The sequence below is a fragment of the Salmo salar genome, chromosome 19 (genome assembly GCF_965601325.2).
Source record: "Salmo salar chromosome 19, fSalSal1, whole genome shotgun sequence".
In the NCBI taxonomy this organism is placed as follows: domain Eukaryota; kingdom Metazoa; phylum Chordata; class Actinopteri; order Salmoniformes; family Salmonidae; genus Salmo; species Salmo salar.
In genome coordinates, this window is record NC_138309.1 from 68,603,275 (window position 1) to 68,623,863 (window position 20,589).

Here is a 20,589-nt window from a genome sequence, read left to right on the forward strand (position 1 = left end):
CTACATGGAGGGTATCAAATTAATCCTTAGGTTGGTAGGAACAAATCCTATTGCCAATGTTATCTGATGATGTATGACTTAATGGTAACATCTAATGTCCACCGAGTGACTATATATTTTGCACATAAAGAAATAGGAGGTTGCCTGTAGGCTACTATGGCACCTCGACAGTCTTGTAGCCAATGATACGTTTTCCAGGGATATGCAGTTGACCTGGGTGGGACAAAGCAAGAGGCACATCCAGTGTGCAAAAACAGTGCAATTACCACATTCGGACACTTTGGAGAGGTTGAAAGGGCACTTGAATGTACCCTGGAGACCCCATAACACCACCATAATGTTTAAGTGAGGTTGATATGGTCGATATTGAGTTTTTATTCTGAACAAATAGCATTTAGGGATTGCAAATATGTAATAGCACTGGAATTATCTAATTTACAGACATATGCCACTTGACAGGTTTAGGGACACTTGGAAACGTCCCGTGACCACACCTGACACCACTTACTAAAACATCTGCCCATTTCTAGTTGTTAGGTCTATCAATCCCATTTTTTTCTGATATTGTTCACATGTTGTGGAAGCCAGCTCAAGTCATCAATAATTCACTTGTAGCTTGTCAATGAAAGATGACTTAAAAAACAAACAATAAAACTGTTATTTTGTGTGTGCTTGATCTTGTGTATTCTGTACTATGTAACTCCTATCTTCTGATCATTTCCTCATAATCTCCCAGATGTCTTCTTTCCAGAAATACCAAGTTTTGTATGTCAATCATGTAATTACACATGAATAGCAGTTACTTTTGGGTATGTCTATTTAGGAGGAAATCTACATTTTGCCATTACATTAATATGCTGAGCGCTTAATGTCCCTGCCAGCCTAGTGTCCCAGCCAGCCTAGTGTCCCAGCCAGCCTAGTGTCCCTGCCAGCCTAGTGTCCCTGCCAGCCTAGCTTTTGCATGTGCGAACATGCAAAAGCTTCACAATTTATCTATCTGTAGGCTATAGCCTTGAAATAATTTAAATAATATAGCCAAAATAAATAATTTGCACTCCATATTTGGCTAGCTGTCTGGCTCCTGACATATTTAGAGTGTTTATATGCTGTTTAATATGACATGTAGCCTATTTGAAATGACGAGCCCTTCTTACAGTCACCTTTTCCTGTTGTTTATTAAAATACTTTTCATTCAAATCATATGGTTTGGTTTCAATACTTCAAAACAAAATGGTACAGTAGGTCCAGGTAGTCATAGAAATAGATGTGTGTTGGTTAAATTGTGATTTTAATGAATAGAGTGAATTTGGAGTGCCAGTTTTTATTTTCTTTGAGCAAGGAGCGGTTTTTAGCGGAGCGGTTGGAAAGGTCTCGGAGCAGGATGTGGAGTGCCAGAGAGCTGCGCAAGCTCCATGAGCGATGAATAGGATTTCCGACCACTCATCAACTCCGCTCACATACTCTAATTGAAACTTAATATATAAATATTGAACTTGAATATTCAATTAAATTGAAATGTAATTCATAATGAATTCAATTTGTGTATTACAAATTCAAAAATATTAAATTAAAATATCCTCATACAAAGAAAAAATTATGGAATTCAAATTCAATTTCTGTTGCCACTGAAATCGCTCCATATCAGGCCCATTCCAAAAGTCCAAAAATGTAATCACAAACTCTAACCTCCACAACCGGCCTAGGCACTCCTGTAGATCTGAGAGGATAGATAAGCATTCTGGTAATAGCCTCTAATTGGTTGCAATATTGCATCCACCTATCCAATTCGGTCAGATCTACAGGAGTGCCTAGAATGAAGGGGTGCTAGAGTTAAGTATATATTCTTTGCATTTTTCAATGGGCCAGATATGTAACCTTGGATATACATTTTGGACAAACATCCAAGACATCTCTTAACATCCAAGACAAAAGTCCAGGGCTAGGCGGTCAATATGTAATTAAGCCATACTCTCTGTCAGTCCCAATTCGCTCCCTAACCCTATTTTTGGCCCTAACCCCTTTGATGTGTGCAGAAATGTAAGGTGGAAGCTCCTCCACTACACTGGTTATACCTATCCAGTGTCGACCCGTCATTCAGGGCTTGCCTGTTTTGTATGTTATTTTGACATTAATACGCGTCACATATCAGTTTGCAAACAATGTAAAAAAATATATATAATCGAGTTAATAAAGCTGCATACAAACATGGTCTCTTTTTGTTTTCTTGAGTAAGGCAGCTCCAAAATGCAGGTGTTTCAGCTTAGCTCAGTGCTTTCTGTGGTGATGGGGCAAGCCAGCAGAAAATACGGAGCGTTGAGTCGTGATTGGCTCAGTGTTCTGTCCCTCATGGGGACACTACGTCACCTCCAAGTCTAAGGGTAGAGCTATAAAATTCTAGCCCCTTGGGTGCTGCTATAGAGTTACAATAGAAGTGCCCATCCAAGGTCATTGGCCACAGATAAAATTACATCAAATCACGTTATATGTACAGTAGCTTTGATTGGACTGATCATGTCAACATACTTTCAAAATCTTTGCTAGAAGTCATCATCATGAATCAAGTCGACAATCTACTGGCAAATCCTTTTTAATCCTTGTCATATTAAGAGAAATAATGGAGAAATTATAGATAAAACATATCGGTACTCATTGGCCATTCAACATAAACATTACACAACGAGTAGGAAATCGCAAATTCAACAAGGAGTGGTTTGGAAGGAATCAGTGATAGTGGTAACTGCAAGCATTGCAAAGCAATCACTAGCCTATTATTCAGTGGAGTGGCTGTGTGGTCCCAAATCTTGGATTAAGTGGCTCTATTCCAAGTCTAAAATGATAAAACATTCAACATTGGCCATGCTGTCAATGAAGCATGACTTGTGCCATGCTCAAAACAACTGTTAACTCGGAACTGCGAAAACTTGACTTCAGTGAGTTCAAGACAACTGGGAAGTCAGGAATAAACGAGCTCCGACTGGGAAAATAAATTTGAATGGTCATCCAACTCGGATTTATAAATCCGGCCTCTTTCTAGAGCTACAACCTGAAGATCAATGACATCATCATGATTCAACCTTGTTTTTTTCCCCCAAGTTCCCAGTTGTTTTGAAAGCACCATAAATCCAGAGAATGACAGACTTTGATGATAAAATTTGCCCACGAAGGACCGCAGCGCCACCTTCATGTTCAAGTGAGCACAGCACAACAAGTCGAGTCCAAAAATGTATTGTATGCTGTTGCATAAATTACAGTTGAAGTTGGAAGTTTACATACACTTAGGTTGGAGTCATTAAAACTTGTTTTCAACCACTCCACTAATTTCTTGTTAACAAACTATAGTTTTGGCAAGTCGGTAAGGACATCTACTTTGTGCATGACAAGTAATTTTTCCAACAATTGTTTACAGACAGATTATTTCACTTATAATTCACTGTATCACAATTCCAGTGGGTCAGAAGTTTGCATAAGCTAAGTTGACTGTGCCTTTAAACAGCTTGGAAAATTCCAGAAAATGATGTCATGGCTTTAGAAGCTTCTGATAGGCTAATTGACATCCTTTGAGTCAATTGGAGGTATACCTGTAGATGTATTTCCAGGCCTACCTTCAAACTCAGTGCCTCTTTGCTTGACATGGGAAAATCAAAAGAAATCAGCCAAGACCTCAGAAAAAAAATTGTAGCCCTCCACAAGTCTGGTTCATCCTTGGTAGCAATTTCAAAACGCCTGAAGGTACCACGTTCATCTGTACAAACAATAGTACGCAAGTATAAACACCATGGGACCAAGCAGCCGTCATACTGCTCAGGAAGGTGACATGTTCTGTCTCCCAGAGGTGAACGTACTTTGGTGTGAAAAGTGCAAATCAATCCCAGAACAACAGCAAAGGACCTTGTGAAGATGCTGGAGGAAACAGGTACAAAAGTATCTATATCCACAGTAAAACACGTCCAATATCGACATAACCTGAAAGGCCGCTCAGCAAGGAAGAAGCCATTGCTCCAAAACCGGCATAAAAAAGCCAGACTACGGTTTGCAACTGCACATGGGGACAAAGATAGTACTTTTTGGAGAAATATCCTCTGGTCTGATGAAAGAAAAATATAACTGTTTGGTCATAATGACCATCGCTATGTTTGGAGGAAAAAGGGGGAGGCTTGCAAGCCGAAGAACACCATCCAAACCGTGAAGCACGGGGGTGGCAGCATCATGTTGTGGGGGTGATTTGCTGCAGGAGGGACTGGTGCACTTCACAAAATAGATGGGATCATGAGGCAGGAAAATTAAGTGGAAATATTGAAGCAACATCTCAAGACATCAATCAGGAAGTTAAAGCTCGTTCACAAATGGGTCTTCAAAATGGACATTAACCCCAAGCATACTTCCAAAGTTGTGGCAAAATGGCTTAAGGACAACAATGTCAAGGTATTGGAGTGGCCATCACAAAGCCCTGACCTCAATCCTACAAAACATGTGGGCAGAACTGAAAAAGTGTGTGCGAGCAAGGAGGCCTAAAAACCTGATTCAGTTACACCAGCTCTGTTAGGAGGAATGAGCCAAAATTCACCCACCTTATTGTGAGAAGCTTGTGGAAGGCTACCCAAAACATTTGACTTAAGTAAATTATTTAAAGGCAACGCTACCAAATACTAATTGAGTGTATGTAAACTTCTGACCCACTGGGAATGTGATGAAAGAAATATGTTGTGTAGTATGTTGTGTAGTAAGACATTAGTAGCCCATGTGCCTCACCCTAATAATTTGTTATATTTACCCCTCTTAATTTCACCAACTGTTCTGACTTGGTGGTGCACATGTAGCCTATAACCTGTTTTAGAGAAATGTAATCATCGAATATTGTTAGAGCTTTCATTGTCTGCTTATATGCCCCCTTTATTTATCCTACGGTTCTGACTTGGTGTACAGGGAGAACTCAAAGAACGGCCCATGTTCTGAATTTTGTCGCTGTACATTTCAAAAGTGCTAAACAAATAGTTATATTGACTACGTCCGTCCTAGCTCGCTCATTAATGTCTTAATCGAAATTAGAAACCACATTTGTTTAAGCAAGTCAGCAATATCAGCTATGTTTTTTTAAAAGGCAGTAACTGAGGCTGAATGAACTGTTTCGCTGCCAGACAAGGCTCTGCTGATAGCCAGGTCTAGCAGCGCATTGTTTATTGTTGTGGCTTTGCTGGCATGCATCCCACTTTTTTTTCTTTCTGCATCACCAAGATTTACATGCTAAAATCACCACTGTACCTATCCAGACCACACATACATCCCTCCCCTTAGCCCTAACCCTAGCATGCATCTCTCCACCCCTTGCTCCAGGGTGATGTTTCCCCTTGGTACAGATCTAGAATCAGTTTCCCCTCCAACAACTCTAACCATTAGTGGGGGAAATGATAAACTGACCCCAGATCAGAGTTTAGGGGCAACTTCCCCCTACACCTACCCTCTGCTCCAGCAGTGCCCGGCGGATGGACACCCTCTGCTCCAGGTCCTTGGCCTCCCGCTCATGCTGCGAGTCGGTGTGGATCTTGATCTTGCTCTGGTAGGCGTTGAGCAGCTCCAACTCTTGCTGCAGCTGGATCCGCAGCACCTGATACTCCGCCTCCTGCGTCTCATCCAATCGGAGCTGGAGTCAGAGTGGCAAATAAGGTGGGGCATCAGCATAAAAATAGGTGGAGGAAGTGGGAAACGGAGTTCTTCCTGTACTTAGGCATAGGGAGCCAGAGGGTCAGATCAGGGGATGTGGCGTATAGGAAGGGGATGTCGATCTTAGTGTGAGGGAGGTGTGTTAGTTACTAAATGGAAATGTTTTGGGTAGATATTATTGACGAGGTAGGGGTTTGTTCCGAGTGAATGTGGTTGAGTGTGTGATGGTTGAGCACCCTCCACTTCTTTCCATGAGTGTGTGATGGGGAAATAAGTGCGGTATTGTGTGACATGAATAGGGTGTCGTAGTTTGTTTGATACATGCTGTGGTATTGATGATAGTAATACAGTAGAGATAGTATAGACTGTATAGAGATGGGTATAGCTTGTAACAATGTGAATAGGCATTTGGCTAGTAGCCTACAAGTGGAGGAGTGTGGTGAGGATAGGGACAGGGGGGTGTGTGTGGCCTATGTAAGGTGTTACATGAGGCTTTGACAAATCGCAGATCTGTGCCTGTGGATGTGAGTTGGTGCTATTCGGAGACACAAGAGATGTTATGTAGCTTTCTGTGTGCCAGCAGATGTGGTGTCGTGTAGGGACAGAGAAAGGGGGTTTGGCTTGCTTGAGTGTCTTGGATGTGTATTGGTGCTACGTGAGGACCTAACAGATGCATGTAACTGGGCTCTGTTCAGGAGGGTGCACCGCTGTGGAACGTTACAGATAGAAGTGCCATTATTAGAGCTGACAGGATTCCTTTTTCTTCATGTCAGAGAGGAGTATTTGTTCTCCATCATATATTTCTATCTGAATATTCCACAATGTTGTGCCCAGCTGAATGCGGCCCTGCTGTTCTAGTAGGTATGGGGTGTAACCAAAGATGGTTGATAAATGTCTTACTCAGGCAGTTTACCATTGGGAAGAAATTGAGAAGTTTTCCGGTCTGCATAAGTAGGCATTCCCTCTCTCGCGTGAGCAGGCTTTCCCGCGTGAGTTTGTGGTTCCTCCATAAATCGCTGACATGCTCACGTGAGAGAGGAAACGCCCACTTAAACTGAATTTTTTTTTCAATTGGAAACTGCCCAATAACAGCTGGCTCTGGTCTACTTATTTTTCCCTCCCCACTCGCCCCGATTGCCAGTGAGATGTCTCACTTTCTAACATCTCAGGTGTAATGACGCAGATATAAATAGAATGAATAGCGCTGACACAATTCCCCTATTCTGACAAAAAGTTCTGTTCTATATGACACATTTCTATCTGAACGCTCCGTAACGCTACATCCTCTGAACAGGCCCATGTTGTGCCATGCAAGGACAGTCAGACCCAGGGCAAAGGGTATGGCATGGTTTTTTAGTAGCGGTAGTTAGTCAACTACGGAGAGAAAGGGTGTAGCTTGCTAGCCAAGTGCCGAGAGGGTATTATACTGTAACAAAGTGAAGACAAATAAAGTGATGGTGTCAAGTCTGGGGACAGCCAGGAGTGCAGGCAGTTGGCTCGCATGCCCAGGCAGGTGTGGGTAAGGTGCTACGGTGGGTTGGAGGTGGTGCGGTACAGAGTGTACAACCCTCCTTGCCTTACTCACAGCCTGTGTGGACAGCATGTCATTGATGGAGTGGTCGTACTGCTCAGCCAGGATGGCCAGCTTACGCGTCTGCTCATCCTTCAGGCGCTTGAGCACCGCCTTGTGGTCCGACTTGGGCGTGTTCTCCAGCAAGTGGTTGCGCAGGGCCTTGTACTGGCGCGTCTGGATCTTGCACGTATCCTGGAACTGACGCTTGATCTGGAGTTCTTTGGACTGGATGAGAGAGAGAGCGTGGCATGATGTACTACATTACCCACAATGTTTTGTTTGTAACATATCAGGTTTTTATCAGCTCTTTCTCAATTTGTCTTTTTCTGATTCCTCGCATCTTTCTCAAATGTATTGTACTTCCAAGCTCCCCTCCCCTCTGACCTACTACTCCAATGGGTTTTGAGGAGGCAGGAACAGAGGATGTGAGGAATCTATGAAAGACTAATTGAGAAAGAGAATTTGTAAAGATACTAAGGCTAACATAATGGTGTCCTGGTTGTCTCCTTACCAATACAGAAAGAGCGAGAGAGACAACTGTTTTGGCTGATGTGCTTGAATGTGTTCTTTTGAATATGTGAAGATCCAATATGTGTATAGGCTATATAGGGCTGTGGAGTGTGTATTTGGATTTTTACAGAGGTACTAGTGACCTCATAATCACTTGCTTTTCTATGGTAGTTAAAAAAACAAGTACATCTATTGAATGGCTGCCTACTGTATACCATGTCCCAACCCTGAAAGAGGTGGAACTCCTCCCCTCTGATTTAAACCCTATGTATGCATTAGTGGAGGCAGAATTGGGAAAGACTCCTTGTAATCTCTGACTGGGAATGACTGGAACAGTATAAACCATATGCAAATTCAAGTTGTAAGTTCATAAATGGTTATTATCTATAATAGGATGTGCATTCCTAAAAAAAAAAGAAAAGTGGTGTGAGGCGGGGTGTGGTATGTGTACAACCAATACGCTATCCTTTTCACTACCAATTCAGTATGTGTTCTGTTCACTTATTGTGAGGAAGAAAGTAATGTATTCCTACAAGACACCGTGAGCCAGCCGTTGGATGAAAGCGGGGCTTCCAATGAATATTTCACGTTACTTACCTGCAATACATTTGACATTTTAGTAATTTAGCAAACGCTCTTATTCAGAGCGACTTACAGTAGCGAGTGCATACATTTTCATACTGGTCCTCCATGGGAATCAAAACCACAACCTAGGCGTTGTAAGCGCCATACTCTACCAACTGAGCTACAACTTTTCATATCCGCTGAAGTTAGACATTTCTTAAAATGTCCTTGAGGGTAAGTCTGAGTATAATAAGCAACAACTTCAGCTGAAAAAGCATCTCCTAGTCTTTATCCCATTCTATGTACTGTATGTTCCATATCAAATCAGGATGTCCTGATTTAATAATGGTCAACAAATTGAACATTGCCCACTGCTTCCTATACCGGTAAATACTGTTTTATACATTTGTTGAATTTCTGTTTATTTTCAGAATTGACTGCCTACCCCTAGTTAGCTCAAGGTATTGCTGATCACCAATGACAAACCATAACCCAACTCATATTGACTAACATTTCCCTAACCACTCCCCCACATATAAGACAAAGTCGTAATATATGTGATTATATTCTCAGTTTCAAATCGATCCCTAGCTCCTTCTCCGTAGCCATTGCAGATCTGAGGATAGGATAGATTGAAGCAATGTGGCAAAAACTCCACCCAAGCAATCAGAAGGCAAGATAAAGCTATTACCATATTGCTTATATCTATCCAATCCTCAGATCTAAATGAGTGCCTAGACTGTAAAGGCTAGGGTCGATGTGGAATTCAGATATACTGGGTGCATCCCAATAATATCTCCTTTCTCCTGAAGTGTACGCTCGTTCACTACTTCCCATAAATCTAAACACATTGGATTGCAGGGGGACACCATATTTCTTATACTAGTAATTTCCTTTCAAACCCGAGAAGGGAAATGAACAAGTGCACACTTGGAAGAGAGGAGCGATAATTGGGACGTAGCCATGGTGTTAGAGCTGGGCAATATGGACAACAGTTCATATCGCAATAAAGTGCCTGAGTTGATGCGATAACGATAAATAAAACCATACGTTTATATCATTAATGTGCACCACAGTAAAAAAGAAATAAAAAGATCCTTTCAACTACTAGTTTGATGGTTGTAGCAATCAATTGTCCCATTAACAATCACCCATACCAGCAAACATATTTAATTTAAATCACATCTCTCTAATATAGGCTACTTATCGTAATGAACGATATCTGAAGAATGCCTGCGATAAGTGATCGGCATGGTTGGTGTCGTTAATTTTCAGTTTATCGTCCCAGCTTTACAAAGTGTTACGTGTCAAAACTAAATTGGACTTCTTTTATTCACGTTGGAGGTGGATGTAGGGACAGGGAAAACAGAGGATGACAAAAACAGAAGTTATGAGATGAAATGAGTGAGTTTATGTAAATCCGGAATACTTACTTCACTAATTTTCTCCATGTTTGGTTAAAGACTGATGAACTGAGTTAATGAATAAAGATACGGAAATTATGGTAAATTATAACAAGGAAATAATGCAAAACAAAGATGTAAATCATAAAAATGAACAAGACAAAATGATTAACAAAAAAATAATTTATTTCTGTTTGGAGAAAAAAAAAACTAAATATGCCAAAATGCTGCGTATACTTACACATAAAATACACCACTCATGCACTCACAATAAGGCTGAAATGCAAACAAAATGGCTGCTGAACACATTTACATTTTTGTCATCGAGCAGATGTTCTTATCCAGAGCAACTTACAGGAGAAATTAGGGTTAAGTGCCTTGCTCAAGGGCACAGACAGATTTTTCACCTAGTCGGCTCAGGGATTTGAACCAGAATCCTTTCGCTTACTGGCCCAACGCACAGAATGCAGTACTAACCTTAGAAATACTGCATATATTAAATATTCATATAAAAAAACTCTGGAAATTCTAACAAACATAGAACAGTAAACATACAAAAATAAGACAAGTACACTGACAGAAATAATTTGAAATCATAAATTACATTCACAAAATAACAAGAGGTGAAAAACTGAACAAAAGATATGCCTCTTTTTAGAGCCAGAATACAATGTAATATATCACCCTTTAAAAAGGGGATTAGGGATTCGCCAACTCTCCCTCCAATGCAAGCCATCCAGAAAGCAATGCCCTAGTTTTCTGTGTGTTAGAATACAGTGCAGGAGAGAGGGAGTGCTCCTCCTGCCGCATCACTCTCAATAATACCCTTCCACATCAATGGCTCACCTGTAAAATGCAGGGGACTATTTTCTGGGTGAGCTGCATTTAAAGTAGTATTCCTGCACTTTAAAGTACATTTCCCCTGACCTCCCAAGTAGATAGATATATTTTAATTAATAATCTTTTCTTCGCTAAAATGTTTTACTGAAATGTATCCTTCTAAATTAGCCCTCCATCTACCCTGGCTCTTCAATAGCCAACTGCCCATTTAAACAACCAGTTGCAATTCAATGGACGGGTGACCAAGCAATCATTCAACGTAGTTAAGTATATAATAATTTTTTATTTCTATCCATCTATCTATACAAAAATTATGTAGACACCCCTTCAAATGATTGGAATTGGCCATTTCAGTCTGACCCGTTGCTGACAGGTGAATAAAATCGAGCACATAACCATGCAATCTCCATAGACCAGTGGAAACGTCTAAGAGCAACAACAGCTTAGCCACGAAGTGGTAGGCCACACAAGCTCACAGAATGGGATCGCCAAGTGCTGAAATCGTCTTTCCTCAGTTGCAACATTCACTACCAAGTTCCAAACTGCCTCTGGAAGCAACGTCAGCACAATAACTGTTCATCGGGAGATTCATGAAATGGCTTTCCATGGCTGAGCAGCCGCACACAAGCCTAAGATAACCATGTGCAATGCCAAGCATAGGCTAGGCTAGAGTGGTGTTATGCTCGCTGACATTCTCTGGAGTGATGAATCACGCATCACCATCTGGCAGTCCGACAGATGATTCTGGGTTTGGCGGATGCCAGGAGAACTCTACCTGCCCCAAAGCATAGTGACAACTGTAAGTTTGGTGGAGGAGGAATAATGACCTGGGGCTGTTTTTCATAGCTCTTGCCCTTAGCTCCAGTGAAGGGAAATCTTAACGCTACATGTCTTGTTGGAAAGGTGGCATCCTATGACAGTGCCACGTTGAAAGTCACTGAGCTCTCAGTAAGGCCATACTACTGCCAATGTTTGGCTATGGAGATTGCATGGCTTTGTGCTCGATTTTATACACCTGTCAGTAACGTGTGTGGCTTAAATAGCTAAATCCAGGTGTGTCCACATACATACATACACATATATATATATATATAGTGTGATATGATAGATCTATATCAACATACACTCCATATATATATTTTATTGGATACATAACATCTTTCAATATAATTTGCGTGACAAACTCACTAGTACTTAGTTGAGGGGCCAGTCAATTTCTAGCCCTTTTTGGGAAAAATACTTTTGCATCGTTTTACACTAGTTAAAACCCTTTAACCAATTTGAACGACTGTAAATCTCTTCATTGAGTATTGCATTGTTCCCTCAATCTTTGGACTTGTGTTTTAAAGCCATAAAGACTTATTTTAACCAATATCCGAATTAAACAATAAAATATTAAACGTATGGTGACACTAAAATGAACAAAAACTATATAACACTTTTTTTTTTTGCATATATGGAGGTAGCCTAACCTCTGTGGCTGTATAACAGAACAGTCATTCAAACAATTACAGCCGAACAGACAAGCGCTGCATCTTCATTTAGGAGAATGATAAAAACAATGTTTACATGGCAAATCATTCGTTATATAAGATTGCCAATAGCACAATTATGAATAATGAATCTACTTAACTAGAAGCTGAAACGTAATACCTCTAATAACGGTAATAACCATTTCACCAGCTTCCACTGCTCTCTACATGTTCACATTTGGGGTCTTACTATCAATCAAATGTATTTATAAAGCCCTTCTTACATCAGCTGATGTCAAAGTGCTGTACAGAAGCCCAGCCTAAAACCCCAAACAGCAAGCAATGCAGGTGTAGAAGCACAGTGGCTAGAAAAAAACTCCCTAGAAAGGCCAGAACCTAGGAAGACATACCTAGAGAGGATCCAGGCTGAGGGGTGGCCAGTCCTCTTCTGGCTGTGCCGACTTTTCTCAATGAGCAATACTAACTAAATATCTAATACATCTCACTAAATTGACAGCCAAAGCCTACCCAGCCAAATACAAGACGCAGTATCCCAAAACATTGGCTAACTTGTAATTGAGTATAATATGGCATATTGTATCCTATATTCGGATGACTGGATTTTTAGAACAAAAACGTGGAAATTTTACAGTTTACCGCATTTACGTCAAGTTTTACGTATCAAACACTATGCGTTTAACATAATTGTACAGTTTAGCTTACATTAATGTATTAAAGTTCGCTTTGTGGATTGAAGTAATCTTGTTCTGGAAGTTTCTGTGTGGTTAATTATTTATTGCACTATATTAATGACCTAGTAGTGTTTTTTGGGGGTGGTTAAATGAAATGACCAGGATGTTTGCCTACTTCTACTTTCACAGTAATTTAGTATTATAATGGGTGAAATGCTTGATTTGTGGACAATCCACAACCAATAATATCTATCAATAGTGGCCATTGATGATAACCATTATCCACTGACAAGAAATTCCATGTGCGTGAACAGTGCACTAAAAAGATTCCTGAAGTCGTAAAACTTCAATAAAAACACAAGAATAGATTGCACAAACATGGTCTCAGAAATAACCATAAACATAGTCTTACGAATTAAGAACAAAATAAAGAAAACATTTAAACTTTTACAAAAAGCACAATAGTGAGTGATAAACAGTGAAACTTCAATGGGGTATAAGACAGTGACATGACAGGAGTTGCTGGATGCTTTTGGCAATACAGTACATTAAATGGCCAATTACATTCAGCCAATGCAACACAGTGTTAGGTTGTGTGCATCATAGGTATACCCATCTTTGGGAGGGTTGAATCAAAGGAAACAAACACACGATGGTCAGACAGTAATAGATGGAACACACACCCAATCCAACTCCCTCCCTCTCTTACTATCTCCATGGTCGCACTTTACCCCTCACACTCCGCCCAGATGACGTTCGTCTCAACCCGCATTCCCACCTCCCCTCATCTCTGAACATACATTCTCTCTCCTCCCTTCTTTGCCTCTCCCTCTCTCTCTTCCTCCTCTCACTCTGTTTCTTCTCTCTGACCTCCCTGGGCAGTAGCCTGGGCAACCTGCTAGGTTTCTCCTCTCTCAGCAGACCGAATGTACGAAGTCTGCTCAGGCACTCGGGAGGCAGCTCTTTAAGGACCCTGCTAGCTAGCTTTAGCACGACCGAGTTGGCCAGGTCAGCAAGGACCCCTAGGGGGCGTCTGATAAAGCGCCTGACCCAGAGGAGGCACATGGCAAGGGGCGAGCCAACGTGGCCCCTGCCCGCTAGGCGCACTAAGGGCAGGCTCTTTAGGGGCACAGGGATTTTGGACTGGCGCCCGCCCCAGTTGCGCCCGGCCTTGGGGAACATGTCATAGAGGCTGCGCTCCGCCAGGCCCCCAAGGAGAGACTGGCAGATGTTGAAGAGTGGGCGGGGGAGGCGAAAGAGGAATCTCATCCACAAACGGTTGAGTTTCCGGGGGGCGTTTTGTAGGAAGACGCGCGCCGGTCGCACCACCAGCACCACCACAAGGTAGAGGGAGAGGAAGAGGGAAGGCGAGCTGAGGAAGGAGGCAGAGATCAGGGCTACGGGGACATAATAGAGACCCAGGCTCAGCGAGAGGCCCAGGCTGAAAAGACCGCATGCCCACAGAGTGAGGGACAGGTAGGTGGAGAGAGAGAGGGAGCAGCAGGAGCGGAGGAAGAGGTAGGAGAAGAAGAGGGCGAGGAGGGCGAGCTCACCCGAGAGGAGGAGGGAGGCCAGCGAGGGGAGAGGGGGAGAGCGACGAAGGGAGAGGAGGAAGACTGAGAGTATGAGGAAGGTGAGGTTGGAGGGCTGGGCGGCGGCTGAGAGGGAGAGGAGGAGGCAGATGGCATGAGAGAAGAGGGAGGGAAAGGAAGAGGGGACAGGGGGCGGAGAAAGGGGTGGGGCAGAGGGGTGAAGGGGTTCGAGTTCCTCAAGGGTGTCGGGGAAGTAGAACTCAGAGAGTTCGTCCGCCTTGCGCTGATCGCGGACATGCCTCCGTTCCAGGGATGGGGAGGAGATGAGCTCAGACGGACAGCCGTCTGCCACGCCCCTATCCTCCTCCTCATCGTCGTCATCGTCGAGAACATATCTCGCTTCGTCTTCCTCATCTTCCTCCCCCCACTGCACTCCCTCCACCTGCCTTTGCTCTCCTTCTCCCTCCCCCGTTTTCCACTCAAGTTCTTGACCCTCGTTATCTTTGCTTTTCTCGCTCTTCTCCTCCTCTACGTCAACCTTTGTTTCTACAATGGAGCAAACCTCATCCCCATCTCCCACGTCCTTCTCTTCTCCCTTCTCAATCTCTCCATCTCCACTGTGGTCTCTCACCACCTTTTCTTTCCCTCCTTCAAAACCTTTCCTAACCTCTCCTTTGTTTCCCTCCATTTCCTCTTTGGTTTCACATTCTTCCACCTCTTCCTTCTCCCCTTCCTCTACCAGCCCAACCTCTTCCACCCCCTCAGTCCCAGCCTGGGCTCCCCTTAGCCCCCCTGTCTCCTGCCACTCCTCCCCCTTGTCCTCCTCTGGAGGTGGCTGGTTCTGGGTTTGGGTACTGGGGGTCTCGCTCTCACTCACTTTGAGGCTCTTGGGCTGCTGGCGGACCTCCACGGCGTGCTTCTGCCTCAGCTCCTGCTCACGTCGCTTGTTGTACTCCATCTGATTGGTGAGCTCCGTCTGGTGCTGTGTGCGGATCAGGTCAGCCCGTGTACGCTGCACCGAGCCCAGCTGCCGGAACTCCATCTCCTGGGTGGACTCGTGGTGACGCAGCAGCATTGCGCACTCCAGGTCCTTCAGCGTCTGCTTCTTGTTCAGGTCCTAGATGGAGAAGGAAGAAACAAAGGAGAGAGCAACAGGAGGGTAGGGAAAGACGTTTGGATAAATGGAGAGAATCTGGAATCTGACCAGATAACAACCCAAATATGATGTCCTTTTTGCCTGTTGGGGTATTAGGCATTAGTGCTGTACTATATAACATCATAGGTAGCATTATATCGGGGTTAAAAGGGAAAAAATCCCATGGCTGAAACTTAAGTCGATCTCATATCGATTGTCTGGGGCCCAATTAACCGAGGTTTCATGTAAAAAAAAAAAAAAAAAAGAAAAAAAAAAGGTTATGACCATCATGCTTTTAGGGAAAGAGGATCATTTTGTACATGTATTAAACAGCGCGTTTGACCAATTTCAGAAATGTAACATTTACATTTTTTTTTTATCAAAAAAAAAATAAATAATCTGTCACAGTGAGAGAACTTTAACCCCTGCATTATATCATGAGAAGAGCTGAGGTCTGAGACCAGAGCCTAATGGAACTCTGAAACACCTCTATTGCTTGGTCAAATGAAAAATGTATTTTATGGGTACTATTGAAGTACTATACCTCTCGGAGTAGGTCCTGCTCCAGATTGTGGCGCGCCAGCAGCATCTTCCTCTTGTACTGGCGACACTGCAGCTCGTAGTACTGCCTCTGGCGGCGCAGGAGCCCCGCCTCATCTTCCGCCTGCAGCTGCTGGAGACACTCCTTCTGGTGCACCAGCCACTCCTGCTTCTCCCGCTTGGGGGTCAACTGGTTCTCGTTCAGTTCCTGTGAAATACAGCGCGAAGGGTCAGAGCATGACACCACCACTTGATAAGTCAATATAATAGCTTGTGATTAAGGTATAGTGGTGGCATGCAGATTGGCAGGGGTTAATAATGGTTGCTGCGTGGTTGGTATATGGCTGTATCTTTTAACGGCCATTGTTAACATCCAGATGATTTGGGTGCGTAGCTGTACTTCTCAGCTATGAGTGGTTGCAGTATGGTTGGTGAGTAGTTACATCACGATTGCGATGTGGTTAGTGTGTAATTATGATTAGGGGTTGCGGTATGGTTCGTGAGTAATTGAGGGTTTGGTTGCAGTATGGTTGGTGAGTTGTTACAGTATGGGTATGGTTGGTAAGCAGTTGACTAAGGTTGGTGAGTAATTGAAGTAGGGTTGGTAAGTATACTGAACAAAAATAAACGCAACATGTAACTATTTCAAAGATTTTACCGAGTTACAGTTCATATAAAGGAAATCAGTCAATTTAAATAAATTAATTAGTCCTAATATACAGATTTCACATGACTGGGCAGCAGTGCAGTCATGGGTGGGCCTTGGAGGGCATAGGCCCACGCAGTTGGCTGCCAGGCCCAGCCAACCAGTGAGTTTTTCCCCCCACAAAACAGACAAATATTATTACACCCCCGCCAAAGACAATCCCGCAGGTGAAGACGGATGAGGTTGGAGGCAGCTTATGGTAGAGAAATTAACATTCAATTAGCTGGCAACAGCTCTGGTGGACAATCCTGCAGTCAGCATGCCGATTACACACTCCCTCAACTTGAGACATCTGTGGCATTGTGTTGTGACAAAACTGTACATTTTAGAGAGGCCTTTTATTGTCCCCAGCACAAGGTGCACCTGGGTAATGATCATGCTGTTTAATCAGCTTCTTGATATGCTTGACCAGTCAGGTGGATGGATCATCTTGGCAAAGGAGAAATGCTCACTAACAGGTATGTAAACAAATGCGTCCAAATTTTGAGAGAAATAGGCCTCGTGGGTACGTAAAATTTCTGGTATTTTTTATGTAACATGGGACCAACACTTTACATGCGTTTATATTTTTGTTCAGTGTATTTAAACTATGGTTGGTTAGTTGTTATAGCAGGGGACTTAAACTTATTCATGCCCAGGGACCGGCTCCCAGGCAAACCGGCGACTCAGGGACCACCGGTATACGTTAACAAAAAACAATCGATATATCAAGTCTCATCTTATCAGGTGAATGATAATGGCAAGGAGAAGTAATGAACATTTTAAAATAAATACATTTGGTAAATAGTTTGACATTATTTTGACCTTCCCACATAATTGGAAGAGGAAGTATAAACTCTAACATAGCCTATTAGCTAGAAAGGTAGTAACTATAAACACAATTTTGCTAAGAGCAGCTGTTTAAACAAAGGTTAGCCATGTGTTGGCAAAAATGTCCAAGAAATCTTACCAGCAGCCATCGGTACTTGACACACTGGTAGCCTATTCACGGGTGCTCTTTCAAAGCCCATGTCAGACACTCCAGGGAGTGTAACTGGCTCCAATGAGTGTCATTTGCTCAATATTTAGGAGTTGAGGAATAAAGTTCACATCATTAGAAAGATTCTCTTTTCTACTGTAGGTATGTAATAAAAAAATGTGTTTCTGTTGCTAGCAATATTCATAAAGCCATTGAAATAAATAAAAAAAAATCCACAGTGTGTGTGTCCACATTTTTTTTTTGTGGACCCCCAGCTGAATACCTCAGTTATAGTATGTCTTTAGTAGGGTTGGTGAGTAGATGGTAGAGCTGCACAATTAATCAAATTCACATCGAAATCGCAATACTGGCTTCCCGGTTGAGCGATGTAGAAATTTAGTCAAATGAGGTCTCTGACAACTGAATAACTGAAGCTTAAGGTGTACTCTTTGTTTAAAGTGTGACCGAAACCCAAATTGTGCACTTGCCTAATGCCATATTTAATTTTTTCATTTCAAGGGTATATGTAACTTCTTTCCTAGGTCGGTTTGACCTCACATCACATGTTTAGGGTAAGCAACGGATGCTGAGTAAGAATTCCTGCTGCTTGTCTCGTTCATGACGAGAACAGGATTATAATTTTTTTCCCTTTTTAAAAAAATGGTATTATACCATCACTTTTATGCATGTTGGGGGTGGTGGGGCAAAGATTATTGTGCTCTTTTTTTCCAGATTTGTTTTTTTCATGCTGCTCCTCTCTCAATCTCTCTTTTTCATTTGACCTCTTAAGGATTCATGTCTAGTTCAACAACCATTCAGGATGGTATTTTGGGGCTTCCAGTCAGACTGATGACATGGAACATTTGCGGTTGTGGGGGGCAAATTATAGGATGCTGGCCTTCTAGGCAGAGTTGCAAAGAAAAAGCCATGTCTCAGACTGGCCAATAAAAAGAAAAGATTAAGACGGGCAAAAGAACAGGCACTGGACAGAGGAACTCTAGAAGGCCAGCATCCCGGAGTCGCCTCTTCACTGTTGATGTTGAGACTGGTGTTTTGCGGGTACTATTTAATGAAGCTGCCAGTTGAGGACTTGTGAGGCATGTTTCTCAAACTAGACACTAATGTACTTGTCCTCTTGCTCAGTTGTGCACCGGGGTCTCCAACTTTCTATTCTGGTTTAGAGCAAGTTTGCACTGTTCTGTGAAGGGAGTAGTACACAGCGTTGTACGAGATCTTCAGTTTCTTGGCTATTTCTCACATGGAATAGCCATAATTTCTCAGAACAAGAATAGACTGATGAGCTTCAGAAGAAAGTTCTATGTTTCTGGCCATTTTAAGCATGCAATCAAACCCACAAATGTTGATGCTCAAGATACGCAACTAGTCTAAAGAAGGCCAGTTTGGCTTCTTTAAAACCAGCACAAGTTTTCAGCTGTGCTCACATAATTGCAAATGGGTTTTCTTTATGATCAATTAATACATTTTTTAAAATGATAAACTTGGATTAGCTAACACAACGTGCCATTGGAACACAGGAGTGATGGTTGCTGATAATGGGCCTCTGTATGCCTATGTAAATATTCCATTAAAAAAAATCTGCCGTTTTCAGCTACAATAGTCATTTACAACATTAATACTGTCTAGGCTGTATTTCTGATCAATTTGATGTTATTTTAATGGACAAAAAATGTGCTTTTCTTTAAAAAACAAGGACATTTCTAAGTGACCCCAAACTTTTGAACGGTTTTGAATCTGTACAGTGCCTTCCAAAAGTATTCATACCCCTTAAGCTTGGGCTGGCAAGTGATGGCTCGGTGATAAAAAAATATAAACAATAGCTGGCATTCCATATATCAGATGTGGTGGGTGTCGAGATAGGCCTTTGTTCTGTTCCTCCAGGATCAGTATTCCTAATTATTCTAGCACCTGGGAGAAAACACCAGAGGCAGATGACCACAGGATGAACCCAGTGGCTTACGGTGCCCCCAATCTATAGGGGGGGGGGTTGAACCAGCTATGACTGAGCAATCTTGGTATCAGGTAAAAAAGAAACAGCATGGCCTGCAAAGGGTAGGCTGCTCAGCCCAACAGTCCTGACTGGTATTAATTATTGCAATAATTTATCGATATTGAATAAAGACAATTGTTGATAGAAATGACCAAGTCTCTCTCACTTGAATAGATAATTCACCACAATATTTGGCACCACAGATGGGAAAGCAAACTCTGCTGACGGCTCCTGAGGACCTGGGTTTAACCGTGCATTTGGCCTGCCTAAGATCTGAAGGAGGGTGTCAGGCGGGTGGTTACGGTGTTCCGAACAGAGACAGAAATAGGGTGAGACTGACATTTCTTGGAAACAATAAAAAAATAATAATTACAATGGAGTTCCGAGGGAACTGCCATCTGACGTTAACATCCTAATCTGTGTGTATCGGATGACAACTAGGATCGGTATGAACTAGTTAACCTCTACAGGATCGGTATCTCCCCCGCGGGACGGTTGAGCTAACGTAGACTAATGTGATTAGCATTAGCAAATGAGGTTTTAAGAAACAAGAACATTTCCCAGGACACATACATATCTGATATGGGCAGAAAGCTTAAATTCTTGTTAATCTAACTGCACTGTCCAATTGACAGTAGCTATTACAATGAAAGAATACCATGCTATTGTTTGAGGAGAGTGCACAGTTATGAACTTGAAAATGTATTAATAAACCAATTAGGCACATTTGGGCAGTCTTGATACAACATTTTGAACAGAAATGCAATGGTTCATTGAATCAGTCTAAAACGTAGCTAATACACTGCTGCCATCTAGTGGCAAAATCTAAATTGCGCCTAACCTGGAATATTTAATTTTGGCCTTTCTCTTGCATTTCAAAGATGGGGGGGGGGGGGGAAGAGTTTCTTTCTTTGTATTACCTTTTACCAGATCTAATGTGTTATATTCTTCTAAATTTATTTCACATTTCCACAAACTTCAGTGTTTCCTTTCAAATG

At 42.4% G+C, this 20,589-nt stretch overlaps 1 protein-coding gene across 6 annotated transcripts in view; it reads right to left on the reverse strand.

The window, feature by feature from the left end:
• taok2b (TAO kinase 2b) overlaps positions 1-20,589 on the reverse strand; it is a 75,694-nt gene that overhangs the window by 7,536 nt on the left and 47,569 nt on the right. For 5 of the 6 annotated variants that reach the window (XM_014159279.3, XM_014159274.3, XM_082965921.1 and 2 more), the window contains 2 exons: positions 15,924-16,127; positions 9,874-15,361 (listed from right to left, as the gene is read on the reverse strand). In XM_014159279.3, the coding sequence (XP_014014754.1) occupies positions 13,421-15,361; positions 15,924-16,127 (2,145 nt within the window). In that variant the 3' untranslated portion in view covers positions 9,874-13,420. Of the gene's footprint in view, positions 1-5,455; positions 5,639-7,243; positions 7,457-9,873; positions 15,362-15,923; positions 16,128-20,589 lie in introns of those variants that run through there. The other variant, XM_014159280.3, reaches the window with a different exon arrangement.